Below are 23877 nucleotides of genomic sequence, written 5' to 3' on the forward strand. Positions count from 1 at the left end.
TGTGAGTTTTTCTTTCCATGAAAACATACAATACAAGGAAAAACTATAAGGATTTGGCTTTAAAACAGATGAAAGGAATGGTCCTTCCTTTTCCTTCTCTTTTGGTTTGCGCAGTCACCGCAGCTCCTGCTACCCTGGCCCAGGGCAGACTCGCTGAGCTGCGCCTCGCTGAGCTGCACCTCACTGACATGCCTGAGGAGTGCATTTATGGGCTCTGCAGGTTCCTTCTGCAAGAGCAGTGCCCTTTTTATCTTACTTTTTTTTTAGAAATGGTATTTTCCATGAAAGCAGAACTTTTCAGGAAACCTTCCTTTTTGCCAGCATTCCACTAATTGTGAAAGTTATATACTCTACCCAGTTACTGAGACAACTGCAATAAACTCCCACCCACCGCATTTCTTTCTTTGTTTTTTTTTTTTTTTTGATAGGATCGTACTGAGCTAGTAGTTGTATTTAAATCAAGTTCCAAGTGTTGGAGCTATACATTATTTTTTGGCTGATTTGCTGGCATCCACTCATTTTTTCCCTTTGTGTGTTTAAAAGGCAGCACTAATTACACACAGACTTTTACAGATTCCCCTGGAGTTCCTCCAGCTGTGCTGTTACAACTGCTCTACAAAGCTGTACAAATGCTTTTGTTTGTGGAACATGCTGGTTTTTTACACACACATATTTTTCCTTAAGTGATCTTGCTAGCACTTCTAGGAAAAAAAATATGTTTAACTTACTTTAAACACTATCACTTCTTCCTTTCCAAGCTTGCTTTAAACACTTGTGCCTCCACAGATTTTTCCTTGTTATTTATCATGAATTAAGCCACAGTCTCCTCATTCAAACAGATGAGTGGCACTGTACAGGATGCTAAAATATTGTAGTAATGTAAATTCCAAATATTCACTTTTAGAAATACAGCCAACATCTTTACTGCTCTTGCTAGTCTGCCCTTCCCCCTTCTTGCTTCACCTCAGTACTTTTTTTTTTCCTGTTACAGGACATAATGAAGCTGATTTTTCCAAACACTGTCACTTCCCAGCAGTTCCTCTTCTTTGCTCCTGTTCTCACCCAAGTCTCCGAGTTCCCAACCAAGTCTCACCCCACATGCATTTCCAAGGCACCTTCTCCAGCCATGAGACCGATTGCACACTTCCACCATTGCTTATAGCTTCTCCAAGCTACACGGGGAAGCCGCCTGCCAGGAAAAGCACACGGCATGGTATCGACGGACATGTCACTATGGGTATAGCCAAAAAGCTTCTGCCCTCTCAGGGAAGTGGGAGGTGAAGGCAGCAGCCACCCCAGTGCCTGCCGTGCCGGAGCAGCCCCTCTAGAGACATGCCTGCACGCTCCGGACGAAACGGGCGCCCATGAAAACCAAGAAGGCAGTCCTGCCCTCGCTCCCCCACCTCGCCTTGCTTCACAGCGGTGACCAACTTCGGTCGGGTCTCTTCCCGACAGCGAGCGCCATCCCTCATCTGCCAGCCGAGGAGAAGAGGGCTGCCAAGGCGATGGAGCGCCGAGCCAAAAACAATGATTTTTGAACTCCCTTAGCTGAAAAACAAGGAAACCGCCTCCCCCCTCCGCTCGCTTGGAGTGGTGACAGCTACAATTAAAGAGCACTGAACAGAGTAACCGCTTCCAACTGCAGCTGGCGGTGGCTGCCGCGGCTGGTTTTACCAGGTCACCCCTTCTGCTCCAGCCTGGCCACCGAGGACACGGAGAGGGAGCGGAGGAAACCTGCTCTGAAGCAGCAGATATGGAAGGGCTCCGAAGCTCCCCAGGTTTACTGGAAGCTGAGGTCTCTCCGTCCCCTGCCAGGCGTCACAGTCCTTCTCCAAAGGCAGCTGTGACAACTGCCCCGTGTCCTGGGGACACGGGTGGGCTTACGCGTGCCAGAGCTGAGGGCCGGCGGCAGAGCTCTGGGAAGGCAGAGCGGGGGTCCTGCCTGACGTGAACCGACGGCACCATGGTGCACCCTGCCATCCCCCCTCAGCAGTGTTCAGCCCCCCAAAGCCAGAGCCTGAACTTCCTCAGGTGTCCGTCTCCCTTCTGCCCTGGGACACGGCCGGGGAGGGAGCTGCAGCAGGGTCGAACACAGAAAGGAGGAGGACAGTAGCAGACTCGTCTCCCCTGCCTTACAGCCTCTCTCCTGGCTAAACCTGCCTCCCATGCAACTCGACCTCAGTAAGTTCCCCCTCCTGGTTCATCCCTCGGTGGCTGAGAAGCACCACACAGAGTTCAGGATCTGGGGCATGCTGTCCATGCCTTCAAACGAAGGAGGAAAGGTGTTCTGCTCGGCCCCCAGCACCTGACAAAAGAGGATGACATCAAGGCTTGAGGACAAGCACACAACAGATAAGCGTGCATTAGACGAACTGGCCAGTACACTCACTCTCCCCACACAGCTGTTAGATACCTACACTTACTGCGTCTACGGTAGCCAAGGTTCAAGGAAAGACAGCTTTGGGCCAAGCACAGCATTAATGCCGCAAGCTGTCAATTAGCATTTAACATCAGCTCTCAGGCCTTCCCCTTCACAAGACAGCCAACGTACAGATGCTTGGAGAGCAGCAACGCAGTGCAAATCACTCGGAAAAATGGATGAAGGAAGCAGGTGTGCTACCCAAGACTACGGTCAATGATTTAGCAAATTAATCAGCCGCTGCCCAAACCAGAAAGCTGAACGAGCCAAGCTCCCTCTTCCTCCAACATGGCTGCAGGGTCCCTGTCAGGGCCGGAGGCGACAGGGACCGCATTTCAAGTGTGGAAATGAAACCCTGGCTGAAGATCACCACCAGTCTACACGGACCTTAAAATAGACTCTTCATCTCACTTCACGCAGATCTCAAGTATGCCTGCACACAATCCTTCTCAGTCACACTGGGTCGCGGTGCCCAACACTGACAGTAAATCAGCCAACAGGTTCAACACTTAGCCAGCCACTGCCTCTGGGCAGAGCCACTCGGGTAGACTCGCCCCGATGGGTTTTGTTAGTTTACTGGTGTGGGCAAATAATGCAAACCTGACCTAAGTTTCTAAGTATTGATATAGCATAGCTAACCACAGCATGGAGCTGCCAGGAATTTCTAAATGTATTTTGCAATATAGTAGGGGATCTTGGAAAAGTTCACGAGTAATTTAGAAGCCAAAGTATAGAAAGACAAAACGAAAAACTTAACAGATTTCAACTGTTTGTAAATCCTTATGCAGAAAGCTATTCTCATCAATTTCAGAGGGAAACAAGTGACTGAAGCATCTTCAGTGCTTTAGCCCCAATGGTTTGAGGGAATGAGGGCACCTGTTTTTAATTTTTAGAGAGAACCTCCTCTCCTAAGTCACTTCTTTTGAAAATCTCACCAATTTAAACCAGGGTAACAGCAAAACTACTACGCATCAGCAGCGGATTACCCCTGCCATTTCTGGCACCTATAAAATCCATTTATTGTTATTAAGATGCTATTTCCCTTCCTAACTGCAGACCTTCCCTCCCACTTACGAGAGCATGAATAGTCATGTAGTAAGCTGGTTCAGGGAACTCACTGGGTGAGTTTTAAACAGTACTTTTTTCCCCTGAATTTGTGCTGAACTTGTGATACCAGAAGTCTGGCCTTTACCTGCTTTTGAAAAATTCCATTTAGTCTGATGGAAGCAAACCTAAGTAGTACTATAAAAATGATTTAGCTTGACAATACTGGAAATCAAGAGAAGTGCAAACGAGGCCAGGGGAATTAAATACCATCAGGATGAGAACCCAGCTCTCTGGCTGGAACATCACAGGCTTCTAGCTAAAAAAAGGGCACAAGCTTGCTGCCTATGTGGTAGCTGCACAGAGATTTTATTTTTAACCTGTTGATCAGTACAAGCATTTATTTGCACAATCCGTTTATAACAGCCAATGATACAACTTATACACTCCCTATTAAAGACAGTGCATAAATGTTGTCTGGAGCATATACAGCAAGGAAATACTTCTCCTTCACACTGCATGATTTCTTCACAGTAGCAATAAGCTCCCTATGAAATTACTGTAACTGAAGAACACAAAGTCTTCTCCAGTGGTTTTAAATCTTATTAAGTTGCTTTATACTTAAAGAGTTATTTTTTTCATATAAATAATTTTTAATCCACTCTCCATTTGGTCTATGCATCAGAACAACTGAAGGAAAAAACCTCATTCTATTAAGGCAAATAAAAAAGCAGTGATGATCAAACATGTTAAACGTAACATGATTAAACATTTACAACGATTGATATTAACCCATCCACCTGATAAATGTGTTACCTTCAGAAGACTAAGCGTAGTTTCATTTTAAAAGGTACTTCTGAGACATTCCAGATTAAAAGTCAGTGAACTTAAAATTTCAGGACAAAAAATTGCCACACATGAACTTTTTATATGACAAACCCACAGAAGCCAGATTCACTTGGGGCCCAGGAGTAGGTAAATGTTGCAACTACCATTGGCTCTGGGGAAAACGCTCCTTCTAACAGGATGGCTCCTTTAACAAGATTGCAAGAACAATCTAAATTTCATTTTCACTCTCACTTTAACCATTTTCTTTGTGTTGAGAAGCTGCTTTCCAACCCCAAACTAACTTGTGAAACCAGCTCATTGAAACTGGAAGTCAAAACCAACTCCTTGAATTGAACAAGACTGAACACAAAAAATTACACATCTGTGAAGCAGCTAATCATCTTATTTATGAAATGCTCTCTTTTCCAAGACAACTGCATGTGAAGCTCGGTGAAAGCCACCCTAATTGCCCTGATGAGTGGTGGATCAAAGCATCTCATGACACGGCACAGCAGGAAGGTCATCTCAGAACTTTTTCTTCTTTCTCATTTATGAGTTCATCTTCTCAGCTGATGCTTTATTGTTGCTGAAATACAACAACACTTCCTTGGAAAAATGGGAATCTCCTGCCATTAAATATTCATAAAATGTGGCTGTTACCATGGGAGTTGAACTTTGAACATATCTCAGTGCCTGACATCACATCCCTGTGCCACAGTGCAGGGAGGAAACTGGAGTTTTACCACAGTCACTCTAACAGACAAGCTAGCAGGCTGGAGCTTGCCACTCTCTAAGCAGCAATATATTTGAAAGATAAAAAATTATTTCTATCATGGCAAATTATACTCTTTATTAACTGACGCAGAAATGAGGAGATAGAGCAGCTTTCAGATTCAAACACTCCATGTAGTGCTCCCACCAAATGAACACAGCAAATATTCTAATGATAACAATGATAATAGTAGTAAGCTTGTGTTAACACATGACCAGGGAAGGTATGTCAAACTCTTTAAAGAGGTTTATGGAATTTCACTTGAATAATGTCTTTATAGGACAATTACTGACCAGGTCTCTGCTTCTCTTCTGATACAATTGGATGGGTACTTAAAACAGGAAAAAAGCCCACTTAACACCTCAGCTCCTGATGTAGAGGTCACTACCATTTTCGAACGACAGAGGCATTTAAGCTTTATATGTTGTCACAACTAGCAGGTCAATAGATACCACCTGCCATACGAAAAATGCAGAGGCGGCACTGTATTCTTTGAGATGCCGGCCAGACACATGTGAATAAACAGTAGTCATCTGGCACACAGATGGGACCATCTGCATGACCGTTTTGCATCATGCACTACCTTCCAGGGAATATGAAAAATACTTCACATATGTCAGTCACCCTCTCCCCAGCAGAGAGATGGATGGATCCCCTTTGTTACACAAACAAGCACATCTGTACAGAAACTTAAGATGGTGATTAAGGCACGCATCCGTGGCAGAGCTGAAGCAGAGGGCTTCATTCACTTGCCTAGACATAGAAAACCAGAGAGATTTGTCGCAGCCCACAGCTTTGCAGAGTCCACCGACATGCCTGCGCCTTGAACAGCATTGGCTCCTGAACCTCAGGCAAGCCTCAAGTCTTCAACTGCACCAGTGTGGTCCATGCTTCCAGGACAGGGGGTACTAAGCCATCAAGCTACACACTCTTTGAAGGAAAAGGCTACAAACTTTGTCAAAAAGAAGAGCTGTAAAGAGAAACCAGCTTTTTCCAATTCCTTGCTGGTTTTGCATTACAAATGATGACACAGAGAGACAGCCATGGCCACAATACCTCATTAGTCCTACCCACCAGCTTTGGACAACCAGGGGCTTCTCGCACCACCATCATTCCTTCTGCCCTTCCATCGTCCCCCAGCCTGCCTCCCCAGCTCTGGGTGAAAGCTAGAGTTGAAAACTTTGAAAGATCCTTCCACCAGATGGCACATCATGTTTTCCTAACCCCCGAGACTTCCCTCCACCACTTGCTTCCCCCTTCCTTTCACTCCCTCAAGTCTTAATTCAAGAGGTTGCCTCCTTCCTTGCCATGATTAGTATAATGCTTCCACTGGGGTGCTCAGTCAGGATTGCTCAAATAAGTGACTGTAAAACTGGTACTCCAAAGATCACTGAGGCAGAATAACCATGCATTTTCAGGTCAAATATGCTCAGGTAATTTTTCAGGGCAACAGCAGAGCAATTGTTTTTAAACACCACCACCCTTGTGAATGTCTTGCCTGAGAAAGACATCCATCTACAAGACTTGTGAAATGTCTGTCTTATTAAAACCCCTACAAGCGACATTAGGCCCCTGGCTGATATTTTGGAAAACACATCACAGACGCACTCAAATCTAACTTACTGAAGCTTCTCAAAAATTCTGTGACAATAAACAGAGAACCTGAACGCGCTGTCTGGTCTAAGAATAAGGATCAGTTAGCGTCTAGGTTTGTCACCTACATCCATATGATCCAGCTGGACACAGACAGGGTGCCAATGCTGGCTAACAGGACTTTGTGGAGTGGAAATCGGCTTGTCTGGCCAGCGGGTCTGATTTCCCTGACGTCACTAGGGCTTCTGAGAGATAGTGCATATGTAAATAGGAGTTGCTTAGTTACGGAAGTGAAGGTGTTTATTTTGCAACAAGCAATATATTAATTGCTAATGGACGCGGTTCAGAGATCCTCTCAGAGGTCCGCTTGGCTTGCGTCTAAGGATGCCAGCTGCAGAGCCAGCCCACGTCCCGCTGGGCAGGCTCCAGCTCTCACGCCTGTGCCTCCAGCGCCCGACACACGCTGCGTCAGGGGCTGGGAGGCGGCAGACGCCCCTGCAGCACAGCCTCGTCTCCCCGGCACTAGCAGGGAGAACTATCCATAAAGCTGAGAATTTGACTGACGTGCTGCCACCTCAGGTATCAGAAGCAGTACGGACCACTAACCCTTTAACACGGCAAACGGGTACCCAAATCACACACCTCAAAGCCAGCTCACGTGCTTTTGCCCTAAAAGGACCTAGCCTCTAAGAGGCGCTTCCTAAGGATGCTCTTTCAATAAAATATTAAAGATGACACTACTACTGCTGATCTGAAGCCAGACACTTCTGCATCTATTTTCAGCCTGTTTTTCTAAGAAATTGAGGCTTGCGAGGTCATGCTTCTTTCAATAACTTAAACCCGATCGCTCATTCTAACCAAACCAGACTAAAGACTCAATGCTCTGAAAGATTTTTGTATTTCTACAAGCTTTAGAGATGCCAGGCCTCAAGAAAGGGGTGCTGGTTGAGTTCACACACGACACCTGAAAAGCTACATCCGAGAAACCTAAATGTCAGGGAAAACTTACTAAGAGCTCACAAGCTATCATGAGATACTGATGCATGGGGGGAAAAAAAAAAAGCTTTATTAGTTCCAGGGCTTACAGAATTATTTAAGTTAGTGCTTCATTCAGCAAAAATCCTTCTACAGAAAAAAAGTAACTAACACATGAGCTGTAAAACCACAGGAACAGGCAGCAGGACCAGCAGATTAATGTAGTAAAGACAATATTTTCAAAATTAATAGAAAGAAAAGGGGAAACATTTCAGGCTTATGGCCTCCTTCCCACTCCAATTCTCCATGGGTCTAAACTGTTATAGCCCAGAGCTTGATTTATGCACGCAGTCTTGGCACGTAGTTCTCACCGAAGACTAAAAATAAAGCGATTTTACACTCAGCATCCACAGCTAAAGATAATGGCATTACAAGTTAAAGTAAAATTATTCCAGAATAATTTTATCAAGAATGTGAAATCTGAATCCAAGTAAGAACATCTTTAGTAAAATATGATCCATTGCTCCACCTGTGCCTAAATACTTTCAAGTCTCTAGACTACACATTTGATACTGTGTAGTAAAAGCAGAGAAAGGAATTGAGGATTTACAGCTAGTAAAAATTCTGGTTCACTGTTTTTAAGGACACTTCTGGTGTCTGCTAGATACTCTTATTATTATAGTATCATTACTTGTAAGAAGCCCAAAATATAAAGAGCATACCAGAAAGATAGTAATATTGCATATATAGTATCATATTGCATGTATGCAGACAGGATATCATACATTTTCTTTACCGCTACATAAATGTTGCTTATTGCTTTACTACTGGAAGCTGAAATTTTTACTTCAGCTCATTTAATGGATGGTTCCATTTAGCACACGAACATTGAAAAGAATCAGATTTACCAAGCTGCCTTTTAACCAGAATAGGTAAATTTTAAGACAGTAAATAAGCGGCAAGAGCTTTATATAGCAGTGCATTAGCCAATAATGCTATGCTGACATTAAATGGTATTTACTCAGGATTTTTCTCCCAATTCAGCACCCACTTTACAGATGGATTTGCACAAGTTTTTCCCATTTTCTTAACCTCTCGTTTCAGTCACTGTATGGCAGGACCAAGAAGACAGTATCAAACAGTCACTGCTAGGCATTACATATCGGTTTCCAGCAAGCCAACGTTTATAAATTTAGTAGTAATGTGGTTGGATTCACCAATAAGGTATTAGAAAAAAATGTCTAAGTTTTAAAATAGACTACCAGACATCAAAAAATAATAACAAAAAAGTAAGCAACTTTACTACCCCTGGGAATAAAGAAATCCCTCAAATTAATTGTATAGATTTTAAAGTTAATAAATAAAATGCAAGGAGTATTTAAATCTCAATTCTTGCCTTTCCTGAGTGTCACCAAAACCTCCAGCAGTAATTACAGCTTATGCCTTTCAAACATGAGGTTGTAATTAGGGATTAGGACAAACAGTTACTGGAACACAGAAGATGCAAGATGTGGTTTCTGTGAAGCGTTCTGGAGTTGCCTACTAAAAAGCAATCAGCCCTGCTGTTTCCCCTGGGGGAAAGCACCCCACAGCTCTCTGACTGAGAGGCACAGGGAACGAAGACAATGGAAGAAACACTACAAAACCCAGGGAAACAAGTCAGTTTGATACACACATTGAATGTGACTTTCACCTCTGTCAAATCTGACACTGTAGTTTTTAAAAACTGCATGCCAAGTTTAAAGGAAGGACAAAATTCCAAACCCACAGGCATTAACCTCGAGTACTATTAAAGTTATAAAACAGTGTCAACACCTTGTACGGCAGTCAACCCCTGCATACTTTTAGATACCTCTCTTGCATGGTCAGAGCCATCATCGTCAGGCCCTTCAGACTCTGCTGGACTGGGAGAGAGAAAACCACCTCTGGTTCTTCAGTTAGAAGCGGTGGGCTGGAAAGACCACCCAATGGGCACGTCTAGCAACAACATTATGTTCTGCGTTTCACTGGGGAGGATTACACACTTGCTTCCAGACTAAGCAAGAGCCTAGCCGGTGACTGACCTGTGGCTCTGGCAAGGAGCGGACCGAATGTGCACCTGGATGCTGGGCTTACCTGACGTGGTGCTTCTCTCCATGCACTGCTTCTGAAGGTCCAGGCTCCGCAGCTCCTCTGTGCTGGTGTATTTCATGACGGAGTTGATGGAGGTGAGGGTGCTGATGAGCTGTGAATTGAGAGATCCAATCTGGGAGTGGGGCTCCCCAAAGGCTTCTGCCAATTCACTGTAATTTTCAGCAAGCAGCATCTGCTGTTCCTGCAGCAGCTTCTGCACGCGCTCAATGTAGTGATCCAAGCCCGTCCTCAGCTCAGGTGGAGGCAGAGGGCTTTCCAACAGACCACTCACCGGCTCACAGACAGACTCTCCACCAACACCAATGCTCCTGGTACCAGCCGGCACAACTGGCAATGGAGGGGGTCCACAGGCAATGCTCCTCATTTTAAGACCAACCAGGTAGTTCTCATGAACGTTTATCTGCCCAACACCACAGTCTTTGGTTTTTACTGCAGAGGGCTTTTCAAAGCCAGGGTGGCTGGAGAGCAAGGTGCCCACTCCAACCGAACGCGTTTTAGCAGATGCGTGTATGTCCTTCACCCGGCCATCTCCCACGGCCACGCTCCGCGTCTCCACGCTCTCCGTGTTGGTCTGTTTATCGCAGCTGCTCAGAGCAGTGTTCGTCCCGCAGTCCACCAGGGCGGCCATCTCTGTGCCGGTGCACTGGCTCACCATCTCCAAAGCGGTGCTGGTTTGCCGGCTAGCCGTAGAAGGCACGGCCATCACTGTCGCCTCTACCCTGGGCACAGCCTCTGTGGCTGTTTCACGGGACACACGCTCCTTGGGGGTGCAAACCATCACATCCACTGAGCAATCCCCGCAGCCCACAGACCTCACCGCTCCGACCGACCGCGCCGTCTGGCGGGGGCTCGGCACGCCTGCTGGCTCCTCCGTGTTGATGCCCATCTCACAGACGCTTGTCTCTGCGCCCACCGCCTTATTACGCAGCTCAACAGACCTCCCTGCGCCCTGGTCTCGCACCTCTGCCCTCTCCCTCACCAGCCACCGGCTCATCAACAGCTCGGGGCCCGCAGCCACGCTCCGCACGGCAGGTCTGCAGGAGGTGCCGATGCTGCTTGTCTGCAGGTGGCTTCCCACTGACGAATCGGCGATGTCCACGTGGTCTCCCACCATTTGGTCTCTCGTTTGTATGACGGCCTCCACCATCCTGCTGATGACACGGGGCTGAGCCATCACAGCTTTATCCAGTTTTTTTCCTAGACCCAGCTGCCTGCAGCTCCTGTTTTAATTTGGTCATTTCCCTGTCATGGGTCGTTTCCTTTAACTGAACCTCTAGTCTGTAAATCTTCTCCTTAAGGGCTTCAATGGTCTGCTGCTGAAGCTCTATCTCTTTCTCGACCTCTGTAGACAAGCCAAGCATTGCTTCCGTCACCCCAACCCCAGACTCTCTCATTTCTTTCTCTGTCCCCACAGCTACTTCTTTGTGTTGCCTCGCCGATCTGTTGTATATAACCACATCGTTCATGTTCTCATCAGCACCTACAGCAACAGATCGGGCTTCTTTTGTCAGGCTTTCTCTGTTCACCCGAAGGTTTGCTGGACTTTCATAGTTGCTATCCTGGATTTTTTTCTCCAGGGCTTGCATCTCAGCAGTCAGCTGCCTGAACTCCTCTATCCTCTGAGAGCTCTGCTCCACACTCTCCACCTCTTCCTCACAATCTATGTACAGTTCTCCACCTCTTCTCACCTGAGACATGTGTTCCCACTGCTCTGCATTTCCCGCACTGTAGGATCGCCTTCTGAAACCGTATGTGTCATTTTGAGTCGCTTTCCTCTGGTTTTTGAGTTCGGCCATCATGTGCCTCTTCTCTTCCTGCAAGACTGAAATTTTGACCTGCAGCACAGGAATGGTCTTGACTTGCTCCTCAAGCTCCTTGAGACGCTTGAGGGCAACTGCCATTTGCTCCCTGATGTGCTGCAGATGCACTGGGCTCACGTTGGTGACCGGCGTGGATATACCCGAGCTCATGGGGCTGTGACGGATGGAGCTGCCCAAGGAGGTGCTGAAGCAGGCGCCGTAGTCCCCGTTCCCCTGATACCCGTTCTGCAGCTGCTGAGACATGTGACCGTACCCGCTGGATCCCACAAAAGAGGGGAGGGAGCTCGTGGAGCCCATGCCTCCAAAGCTGGAAAGCCGGGGCCTGCGGACATCTCCAGGCGTGACCTGCATCATCCTCTCCTGCTCGAGTCGCCTCCGTGTTTCCATGAGGGTTTTTGTTACATGGAGGTTGTGCCGAGGAGGCTGGGGGGAGGGAGGAGGAAGCTGCTTACTCTCAGGGACGGTTAAGTAAGAAGGAGATGCTTCAAAGGTAACTGAGGGTCTCACAGCAATGGATGAGGTCACTTGACTCCTCGCTGCCAAACAAGACTGCTTGTTCTCATCACTGTTCGACGAAGAGAGAGACTCCGTGGAGGTCCAGCCACCGCACTGGCCACCAGAGTTCTTGGTACCCGCCGAAGCTGGTACGGCTTTCCTCTTCTTTCGGATGTTTAGTTTCTTAATGGTATTGCCCTTTTGTATATCATCCACGTACTTCAGAAAATCCAAGTCCAGCTGGTAGCCATAAGGTGTTTCCACAAAATAGGGGTCTTTCCGTTCTTTTTCATCATCTCCATTTATAGTAACTTCCTCTTTTTCTGGAAAAGAAGAAACAAAATCAGCATTGGAAAAGAAACTATGCCTCAGTAAACTACGCGCTGAAACACAAGCGCAGAAAGACGGGTGCTCACAGCACACTGGAGGCAGAAACTGCTGCAGCAGCTCAGCGAGCAGACCAGCTTTCCGCTGACTGACCCTTAACACTAAATCCCGATTAACTTTTAAAAAGTTAATCAGTAGGTTTTCAAACGCTGAGAAGTGCATACCCACATAAATGTGTACACATGCATACACACAGATAGCGTCTGTTAACAAAGGGGCACAGAAGTGGCACAGCTAGTAGCTCAAAGCTGTCCTTCCCCGAATCCCTCCAGTCTTCCCGCGTCACACCAGGCTTTCACACACGCTATGCTGTCACGTAAAGACCACAAGATTACAACATACCGCACAAATCATCCGGAGACCAACTTCTCTAGAGGGTGCCTTTGAGCAGGTGAGGGGAACTCCGACCCCACTCCTCATGCAACCGATGCCATTAGACTTTACACAGATCTGCTCCTGTTTTATGGCTTCGGGAACTGCTGCCGCAAGAGCAGCAATACCAGTTTGCTCTCACCTCAGCTCACATCGCTTCCATCAGCGCCTCTGCCTCTTTCATTTTAAACTGCACAAATACCCCAGCACCCAGACGGGCAGCGGGACCCCCTTCTAGCAGGGTCCCAAATCCCACTGCTGAGGGAGACTGTCGCCTCGCACCAGAGGAAAGCCTGTCTGCCCTCCAGACACAGGACTCGCCTGTCCCCAAAGCAATCTAAACAAAACTTCACCAGATCCACTGGGCTTCCTTGGGCTGAGTATTTATACGCAGCGCTGCTATACAACCTGCTCCTCCCGTCCCACTTGGGGGGGGGGGGGGAACAACTGTTGCAAGTTACGATCTGGAGGAATAATAAAAGCCAGCTTTCTGGTTACCTGAATTAGCCACATGCCTCTGCCCCCACACTGCAAATTTTCCAGCCACGTATGGCTGCCTCAGCTTCATGTGTCACACGCCGAAGCCCTGCCTCCCTCCCGGCTTTCTCCTTCTTCACCCCATAAGGCAGGAAGAGCCGCCCGCACCCGCGAACACCGGCCCCGCCGCCCCGCTCCGCGGCGACCGCCCTCCGCCCGGGCCGGGCCGGGGGCCGGGGCCCTGCCCGCTCCCCCCGCCCGCCGGCCGGCCGACCCCCGCCGCCGGGCCCGCCCCGTCCGCCCAGCGCAGCAGGCGGCTACCGTGGCTGGGAGCGAGCTTTTGCTCGCTCTGTTTCGTTTTTAAAAGGCGAGGTTTGGAAGCCGCGTCCTCTTAAAGGAATATAAGCCGGGTCGGGGGGGGGGGGGGGCGGGGGGGGAGGCAAAAAAAGAGAGAAACTCTCGACTTACTGCAACTACAGGAAGTGACTTAATGTTGTACTGAAAAGGTTTGGGAGAAGGGGGGGGGGGGAGCTCCTGTTTTTCCAGTTTCCTTGGCATGCTTAAAAAAAAGCTTTGTCTACAAACAGTGTAACTGCTTTCATGGCGATCCTTTACGCTTTTGGCTACCACAGGGCACCCCGAGCAGTAGATGCTGCTCAGGGAAAACCTACCTTCCCCGGCACGGGAAAGGAGTAGGACAGAGACAAGAGACACGGGCAGGCACGCGTGAGAGCCACAGAAGTGGGGCTGACCTGAGCGCGTTGGTATCTCGGTCCTGCAGTGTGGACAGACTGGTCGGCAGACACAAACAACCCCCCCGACCGCATGTTTCTGCTGAAAGACCAGAGTCTCAGTATGCTGTGGTATTTACTTATAGATGCACCCAAAATAGCCATCTAAATACCAGAGTGGAAGCAAAAATACATGCATACACGCACAATTTAAGCACATAAGCACACACAGCTCCTTCCAGCAGGACTGTCTCGATGTCAGCCTGGGAAAAAGTCTCCAGGACTCCCACTGACAGGGAGAGAATGAGACAGAGCATACTCTCCAAATTACTCCTCTTCCTCCCCAGATTCAGTGCTCCGTTCCCAGATTCTCACCCTGGCTCCATTTCCCGCAGACAGACAGCTCTCCTTTCCATACCCCACAGCTCCTCACCCTAGGATGGTTACCGTTCCTTCCTGCCTGCACCCTGGGTTTGTCCCCACTCTCACACTGGCCGTCATCCCCGGTAGTCTTTTGGTCTCTTTCTGTCTTCTTCCCACACTTCGGAGTTCTCACCCATTTTCTCTACTTACATCCATTTGCTTGCTCCACCAATTCTAACCCAAAATCTGGTTAAACTCTCGCCCCTCATCCCAGGCTTAGTTCTAGTCACTTCACCCAGCCCATGTAAATTCAAGCTCCGACAATTTTACCTGTTCTCCCATTTTTCCCAGTTCCTTTCCTCTGCTTGTCTTGGTCCTTGTCTTCCTACCCAGCAACATCTCCGATTCTCCCATCACTACACCAGTGAAGTCAGGCAGCTCCTCTAAGCTGTCCTTGGGCACAATGCGTAAGTGTTGGATGGGGGAGGGAGGAACAGACTCTTTGGAAGTCCCAGGACTTAAGAATTAATGCATTTTCGGAAAAATATTCATAAAACCTCTAAAAAGACATGCAAATCTCAAGTTAAGTCATGAGAGCCAAACTGGAATCTCAGATACATTTTTTCTTCTTCATGGAATGGTATTAAGATTGCTCAAGAGAAACCTATAAAAAATAAATAATAATAAAAAAATAATCACACTGACACTGAATCCCTCACTAAACTGCTCCACAACACCTACAGGCAGCTCAGTGTCTTCACAATGAAATCCCTTTGGTCCTCAGCCTAAGCTGGCAGCACTACCAGGCCACAGTTCATATCTGCTGCTCCACAAGCATGAGACTGCGTGTGGAGCTGACTGCCTATTTCTTCTCCTTAAAATAACACAGTGAGCACTCCAACAATACAATCCCAGTATTATGAGTTGATCTCTGGAGACGTTTCTTGATACGTTAAAACAAATGACAATCAGGCATGCATCTATCCCTAACAACACAACACTGATGCAGCATGCAGGAGCTGCATCAAGCCTTTGTGCATTTTGCTGCCTCAGAGAAAGGGCCAACATGGGTCTGCCTGTTAAGCATGGAACAAAGCAAAATGGATAGCTGTTTTCAAGCAATAAAAATTATTTTCTTGGTTCCAAAAGAAAAAAAAAAAAAACACTAATAAAAAGGAAATGAATAAACACCTGGTAAGAGTGTAGCCCTTCCTCCTTTCAGCCCCTTAGGTCCTGGATGAACCATGGATGCCCGTACTTCTAGCTTTGGTGGGCGAGTACGATGTGCTCCACAAGCAGGTACCTCAGATTAACCTCAGAGGAAGCTGTATCTATTTGCCCTTCAGCCAGATAGGTAAGTCTTCATGCCCAGAGACCTCAAGTGAGCAAAAGATTCTTACCCCATTCACCCCAAGACACACAGAAGTAGTGCAGCAAATACCAGGCAGTACAAACGCTCTTGTTAGGTGTGTTGTCTCATCCTTGGCTGGCTGATCATAGGCACAGCTAAAATTAGAAGAACTATTCCCCAGTCTATATAGTAGCTCAGGCAAATATTAATCACATCACAGTGTTACACTGAAACAGTATGTGCAGATGCACAAACACATACACTTTTGTCTGTGAAAATGCTGCAGACACTCCTGCTTTCCTCTGGAATGTTTTTAAATGCAATGAGACACAAACACATCATGCTTTTAGGCCAGTACCTGTGAAGTAAAACACTCTGTGAAGCACAGAGGCCTCATTGTGGTACTGTCGTTATTAATGCATTTCTCCAGAAGTATGCAAAGACTTCATTTCCCTCTCCCTGCTGCAGGACAACCATGGGCAGGACACAAGCAGCATTTAAAAAATGCACTCTTCAATTCTCGCCTCCTGCACTGCTGGGACTGGCTCTGTCCAAACATTCCAGTCTTGCCAACTTGAATTAAATTATATCCTATCCAATGCACTACACAAGAACATCAGTATATTAAAATATTGAGTCAGCCCTACCCAAGTCCACACTAATCATGTCTGCTCCCAGACCAGGAGAACTGGAAAAAAATAGAACATTTAGTTGACGTGCTTCAAGACTTCTGAGGGAGAGAAAAGCAGTGAAAATGTGGGCAGACATACAGTTTTGGTTCTGCAAGCTTGGAAAACTTTACCGTAGAGCTGCCTTCGAGGGTCCAGCAAGAGCAAAGGGAAGCAACTGAAGATGTACTTCTGAAGCTAAAAGTCTAAGGTGCCTTGAAAAATACAGACATCACATCTAAAGCCTTTTCTTGCCATCTGGTTATGATATCTGCTCTGAGGCATTTTTATCTTGGATCTGACTGCTATTAAAGAAGTCTTTTCCATTGAAATAATGTTACGAATAACAGAGTCTCCTTCCAGAATTATGGCATAAGACAATTCATAAAGAATGCTGCAGAGGAAAAATACAGAGGCAACATCTGGCATAAACAGAGTCAAATCAGTATTTTTATATGCTCAACTTCAGTTTGAAAGGTTATCTGAGGCAGGAAAAGAGGGGATAAAAAAAACCAGTTCTGACTTTTTGATTCTTTACTGCAACAGAGAAATTGTTGCTTTTTCCCTTCTCCTCCCACCCCTGATACTACTTTTGTTCTTTTCTCTATCTGTTCTTTGGCATATATAAATGACTGTCAGCCTCACCTTCTGAAAAGAACCAGAACACATGAGGCTGAGCTCTTGTTTAAAAAGAAAAAGCAGAATGGAATAATTAACAATTTTTCTTTCATTCTTCTTTTCAGGTCTTGGGATTTGAATGTAAGTTAAAAAAAACCCAACAAAACCACTTGGAAAATAGACCTTAGCCTTGCAGCACACTCATTTAATCAGCCTGCTTTTGGCTAGCAATATACAGAAGATGCCATGAAATTACTAGATCTCCAACAATTCAGCCTAGCTCTCCAGTATTTTCAAAGGTGCGGGGAAAAAAGCCCCAAACCCAAACAACCTGTCAGATTTTTATTTTATTCCAAGAACTGAGGGGGGAACACTTGCAGAAAGTTGTTTCTGTACTTTGCCAGACACAGCAGGAGCACTGAGTGTTTTATTTTTCCCTTTGCAGTTAAAGCACGTAGCGGTAGCATGAAGCACACCGCAGGTGTGGAGCGCAGACTGCGTCGTTTGGCTGCTCGTCTCCCAAAAGGAAGAGAGCCACCGCAGCACAGCACGTCAGGCCACGCAGCTGCCCATGACGATGCTCCGGTGCTGGCCTCAGCCACCCCTGCTGCAGTGCCAGGCTGGAGTGCCGCGATGACCCAGCTCAGCTTAGCTTGTACAAGCCATGGCACGATTGCCCAGCACGCTACACTATAGTGTAAACATGGCTGATGATTACACCTTCCTCTCTTTTTCTGCTATGGAAAAACAACTAATAAATACCACCTTGTAAGAATGGTAATCTGTTTTGCTATTACTCAGCTACAGCTATGCCTGGAGCAAACGGGCTTTAACTCCTGATGCACCTGAGGCTGTCAGGTATGGGGTACTATAGTTCAGACCAAAACGCCCCAGCCAGAGCGGGATGACAGACCTTGCTACCAACCCCGCAGTTACAGATGCGGAGGATTCTCCTGTTACAGAGGAATTCCATTTACTGCACATTTTACTGAAGAAATAATTCTCCAGTGTAAAATGTTTGCTACAAATTTAATCTCTAAGAAAAATAAGGAGCAGAAAAATGGTAAAATATTTTTATAAGGTTTTTAGATTACTTTTTAAAATTTATGTGTCAATAGCCCAACTGGGGAGCTGACTCTTAAATCTGACATCTAAACACTCAGTGCTTTGGGTTGGAGGTTGTAATCAAAAAATGGGGGATAGCAGCTTCCCTGATAATAATAACAACAGAGAAGGGCTGAAGCTACAACACTGTGTAATAAACAGGTTTTTATTTCAAGATGTAGAAGCTCCAGCTCAGGTATTTGTAGTGGTAAGCCTCACAGAAGTAAATTAAGGACACCACCTTAAGTCAATGAACACAAGCAGCAGCAATGTTGAAGAAAGATGGTTCAGACTGCTGCTGTGTTTTGGTTGCACTGTGAACACAAACACTAGGACACTGGGCTACAATGCCACATTTACCACACAACATTGGTAAAAGAAGGCATTTTAAGAATGGATCTGCTGTCTTAATCTCATGCTCTTTCTAGAAGAAGTAGGACCATTATGACAATAGAAGAAAAACTCAAAACAATCACAGCCACAATGCAAATGCCATTAAAAGCATCAAAAGTCTTCCCGTTGACTTAACTGGGCTTTTCCATTGACTTGATCAACCCACAGTGAAAACAGTCTCTCAAACAGTTATGTTCCTCTGAACCTGAAAAATCATAGTTGCTTAGCATTATAGCAAAAACAGTGAGCCAACTCCCACCTTGGTACTGGTGATCAGATGGATGCTTTAGTCTGGATGTCCCAGTGTCAACTCTTCCTCAAGGGTCAATTGCTAAACCATAGAACCATTCCTTAACCTTGTAGAAGAGACTCTGGCTTTTCTTATTCTTGTCCCTTTGCTACATGTTTGCTAACTACGTGCTGATTATTGTTCATAGCTACAAAAACCAGAGCACTTTGTTATCACATAGGAAGTGCTCAGAATGCTCACCAGCCTGCTACCCAAAGGCATATATATATATTTTTTTATATATATATATATTTATATGTAAAAGCCTTTTTGGTGTTAGGAGGGGGTCTTTCAAGGTCACATTACCTTTTTTTACATCATTAAAGGTTCTTTCACATGGTAAAAAAGAGTTACCTACAGAGTTTCTATCTGAACTTCATATAACCACAACTGAAAATTATTTCTGTGAGCTGAAAGTAAAAACCACCTTTCAAAAAAGCACACCTCCTAACCCTCTCTAGTCTTTTTAATGTCTAAAAGTTTTACTTCTAGAATCTCTGAACTGCAAGCTTGCTGCTCAAACAGAAGTTCCTTTAAAACATAAAATACAGACTATAAGAAAGTTGTGCAAATTAATTAACCCAGAATAAAGGATTAATCTTGCTTACAAGAAATCTATTCGGGGCGGGGGATAAAAAAGTACAACCAACTGTCCTGAGAGTGACTGTAATATGCCCCCTGATCAAAATTCACAAAATCTTCTTTATATTCTTGACAACTCCCTTATTTGAGGCCAATAATAAATCTCCTTTTCAACTGCTCTCACTTTGTGGGAATAGCACTAGATCTGGCAGTTCTGTGGTGGGACATCTTGTATGTGCACCACCTCAAGGCCGCTAACCACGGAAACTCAAAGCTACGAGGCTAGTCTGTTTTGCTTCCACCCTGGTTTCTGACTCACAGGTCCCCCACAGGAAATCAAACTGCGGCTGGCAGGAAGCAGGGCATGGGTGGGAAGCCATGTAGTCATTAGCTTATTCTGCTAACCACCCCACCAGCAGCAAGGAAGAGCAGAGCAGAAACCATGGTGGGGGCTGCTGCTGTTGTCAGCAGTACTGCTACCTGTGGGTAGAAACTAAAAACAGTGGCCGCTTGGGCAAACTGCTGTCACAAGTTAGCCTGTGGGTCCACTGTGGCTCTGAGCGTGACCAGCAGGTCCACCATCAAGCAAGTCAAAAGCAAGCGGCGGCCTTAGTTGCATTGCACCAATGCATTTCCCAAATCATCTTCCACCAATGCGACTTTAGCCAATGTGCTGTGTCAAGAAATGCAACTGAGGAAGGAAGAGCTTGCCTTACATTGAAAGCAAACCACTGAACCAGTGGCGGGGGCCTAGTTAGCTCGGCCACAGAAAATGCTCTCCTCTGAAAGATGCTTATTTCCTCATAGTAAAGTTAGTCTCCTGCTCTCTCAGGTATCACTGGGAAGAGCAACGAGGTGTCAACAGTCATCCTTGACTTTGGGGCTTGAAATGGGGGGCATCTCAGTCCTGTTTACTTATGTTTGAAAACCAGATGCCAACAAGGTAAGCCCAAACCAGCATGAATTTATTCTTTCCAAGCGCCATGTGCATTTTTTTCACCTTGCAGTATTTGTCTACTTGAGAACTGCCCTTCATCATTCCCCGAAGCATTTATTTCATTCACTTTCTACTATGTGCACACTTACTGGCTCCAGGCACGTTTGTGACAAATGAAGAGCATTCAGTTTAAAGGTACTTTCCAAATCTAGACTAACTCAGGCCTGGCAAAATAATGTAAGTTACGGCAAACAGTAGATACCCATCACAAGCTCCTCGCAGACTGGGAGAAAGCCATATGATGTGATCTACCGAACACAGTAGGAGAGCAGCTCAGTTTCAGACCCCCATCGCCCTCCTTTCTGAAAATACATCCCACTAGATCTGGGCTATTTCAGCCAGCAATGCTGATGAATGCAAGACTGAGTCCCAGTGTTGGTAAGGCACCTTGCTGTCCTCTGCTGCACAGAAGAAACCCCGAAGCTCCCCCACTTCCCTTGCCAACCCTTGAAAACGTGGCATACCTGTCCCATTCTTCAAACAGTACATCACCCCGTTGCTTTACACCACTTCATTGTCACAAGAAAAACGACAAAGGAAAAAATAATTACAAAGAACAAGGCTTGTGTCCACATGGTAGGATGGGCTTCACAAAACCCAGATAGAGGACTGGCAAAGCAGAAGAGGAGCAAACCCCCAAATATTTCTCTTCCTTCCTCACTCATCCACATCATCTCCCCACTCCCCAAGGAGGCCAAAGGAGTCATGGATGCAAGCCAGGTGTTCCCCTGAAAATGTCATTTAACACAACTGTTCATCAGTGTTACCTGCTGAAGCCCAAGCAAAGAAGGCTGTGTTTGCGTTCTAGCCAAGAACAACTGAATCACAAAACCAAAATATTTAGATTTATAATGTCATTACCCTTCTGTGCCTATAAATCTCTGAAAAGGTGAGAAGTGGAGAACAGATACATAGGGCTATTGTAACAGGAGTAACCATCAGGAAAGAACCTGGACTCCTGGGGTATAAACCTGCCATGGAATATTAAAACTGATTTACAGTTTCAGTTTGGTCTTACAGCTGTGCACAGAGTGGAAAAAATGGAAGAATTGTCTTCTGCAAGAATGGTTCCACAAATATTTGTATTTATGAGTCCTGGAAGGACATTATTTTGTCACATGCTTACCTCCATAAGGAATATGGTTTATGCTGCATAATCAGTATGATATTTCAAATACCGGGAATTGTTCCCTCCTACCCTTTTTTATATTAATCTAGTACTGATTCCTTCTGTGTGATAAGACGTGTGTTGCCTTCCAAACTTCAAAAGCATAAGCGATTTCCATTTTCGAAAAACACTGAAAGCTTTTTATCTGTACTTAAGATAGTTCAGACCCATGAACTGATTTTGGACAAAAAGTCAAAAAAGTGATCATCAGAGAAAATATGGAAAAGGTCATTACTAGAATTAATTCTTTATGCACTTTCTAAATAGCTAAAAACAGTGGCTTATAATTGAAAGTCTACAAACAATTTTCAAAATTAGCCACTTTACGGGTAACAGTTACCTTTCTGCTGTTGAAACGATGCCTTACAGTAAATAGTTGCAGCACTCCCTTCACTTGAGCGTTCACAACACCAATATCCCAGTAGAAAACCTGCATTTGTTGAAGGAAACAAACTACTCTGTATGTAACAACAAAAACAAAGAGGCTACCAGAGGTGCATGAAAACGCAAGTGCAAACTCCCTTCAGACAGCAGCGCTTGCGAGACAACCCAGCTAACTGGGCACTATTAAAAAACCACTAAAAAATTCCCAACTTTATACCCTCTAAGATCGTCGAGGGGTAGTTTCAGCTGTGCTACCCCGGGGTGCCCCCCATCCCTTCTCTCAGCTGGCCCGCAGCGCTAGCAGAGCCAGCTGCTCGCATCTCACCTCTCCCCCCAGCCCGTTCGAGGGTCTCACTCACCGATCCACCCAGAAGCAAACCCTCGGACGTTGCGGAGTTTAGTTTTTCAGGAAATTAAGTCTGAAGCACACTTTCCTTTGCCTTAAAGGGAGTGCGTATTCCTGACACATCAGCAGGCAGGGAGCCCAGAGGTTGCTACAGAGCATTTATTTATACTCATTTGGAATTTCCTGAGACAGTCCCAGCCCGGCAGCCAGCCCAGCGCAGCGCCAGTGGTTTCCTTCATGGCACTTCACATGCTGCATGATGCCTCCGGCTCCCCAAGGGTTAAAATGCATTAAATGGGCAGCAGGACAAAAGGAACCACCCCAAATGACACACTAAAAAGATAATTTTTTTTTTTTGCCTCCGGTGAAGACAGATTTAATTCTCAAGAGGAAATTAAAAGTTCAGGTCACTTCTCTTCCACCCGCTCTGCCTTCCTCCCCAAGCCCTTCACCCCCACCGCTCTCATTTCTCACTCCCACGTATGGACTGAGAGCACAGAAAGGTTCATTGATATAATTTGGGCAGAACAATTACCTCTGTTGTAACCACCACTGCTTGCAATTCTGCCTGTGTTACATTCAATCTCATTTAGTTTACGCTTCTCAAATGCAGGTTATAATTTGAGGGATAAAAATAAAACTTTTAGTATAAAGTTACAGACACAAACAGTTTTCTTCTTTTCTGAAACACAGCCAAAATATACAAGATGCCCTTCATGCTAGTACAAGCACTTTCAAAATGATGCACACATATATTTGATTTTTCCATATTCGATTTTCTTGTTTCCACTTAACACCAAGTATTAACTCAATTAAAGATAACTGGCATTCCAGATGCAAAAAGGGTCACTTCTTAGCATCATAAAGAGACCCTCAAAGGCCTCAGCTCCATCTCTCTTCACCTCTGCTTACAGCAACAGTTGCTGTAGTATAGCCAAACAAGGACTCCAGAAGTAAACGGGCAAGGGAACAGGCTAATTTAACAAGGATAACGGTCCTAAGACTTCACAGGACTAAAGGAAAAGTTTAATTACCATGCCTTTCATTCAGATTCCCAAGAACAGTTAAAAAGAAAGGAAAAAAGAGACATGAATTGTTAAAGTAATTTCCAAGATCACTGCAGACTGGAAGAATTGTGCTTCAAACCAAAGTGGGATCTTGTGCTGAAATGGCAGGAGAGAGGTCCAAGTCCTCCACAGCACCTTCAGCTAAAATGGCACAGACTTCTAATAAAAGTGTTTCCTGAACATGTCTAGTGGCTGCAGTGGTATTTAATATGAAGCAAAGTAATATTTAATAGTTACAGGCATCAGCTTTTGGACTATAAACTAGGTCCTGCCCTCTACGTAATTGTACATTTATTTCCTTCAATTACAAGTCATTGATGCATACACTATAAAGCATGAGCTTGCAAAAAAAGTCTGAAGAAGGTCTCTAGATGTAGCCAACTTGTTACATCTATGGACCATGAAGGTACTGAATTTTATGTGAACTTGGTTTGGTTTGGTTTGGTCTCCACTCTAATCACCCCATCCACAAAGAAAAGCAGCTCTCCATAAAAAACACTT

The 23877-nt window shown here is 45.6% G+C and overlaps 1 protein-coding gene across 1 annotated transcript in view; it reads right to left on the reverse strand.

Annotated features, from left to right (window-relative positions):
* Nucleotides 1-23877, reverse strand: part of KANK1 (KN motif and ankyrin repeat domains 1) — a 106915-nt gene that overhangs the window by 15684 nt on the left and 67354 nt on the right. The window contains 2 exon segments of the mRNA XM_030004776.2: nucleotides 9747-10959; nucleotides 10961-12402. Coding sequence (XP_029860636.1) covers nucleotides 9747-10959; nucleotides 10961-12402 — 2655 coding nt within the window.

The sequence above is a fragment of the Aquila chrysaetos genome, chromosome Z (genome assembly GCF_900496995.4).
Source record: "Aquila chrysaetos chrysaetos chromosome Z, bAquChr1.4, whole genome shotgun sequence".
In the NCBI taxonomy this organism is placed as follows: Eukaryota; Metazoa; Chordata; class Aves; order Accipitriformes; family Accipitridae; genus Aquila; species Aquila chrysaetos.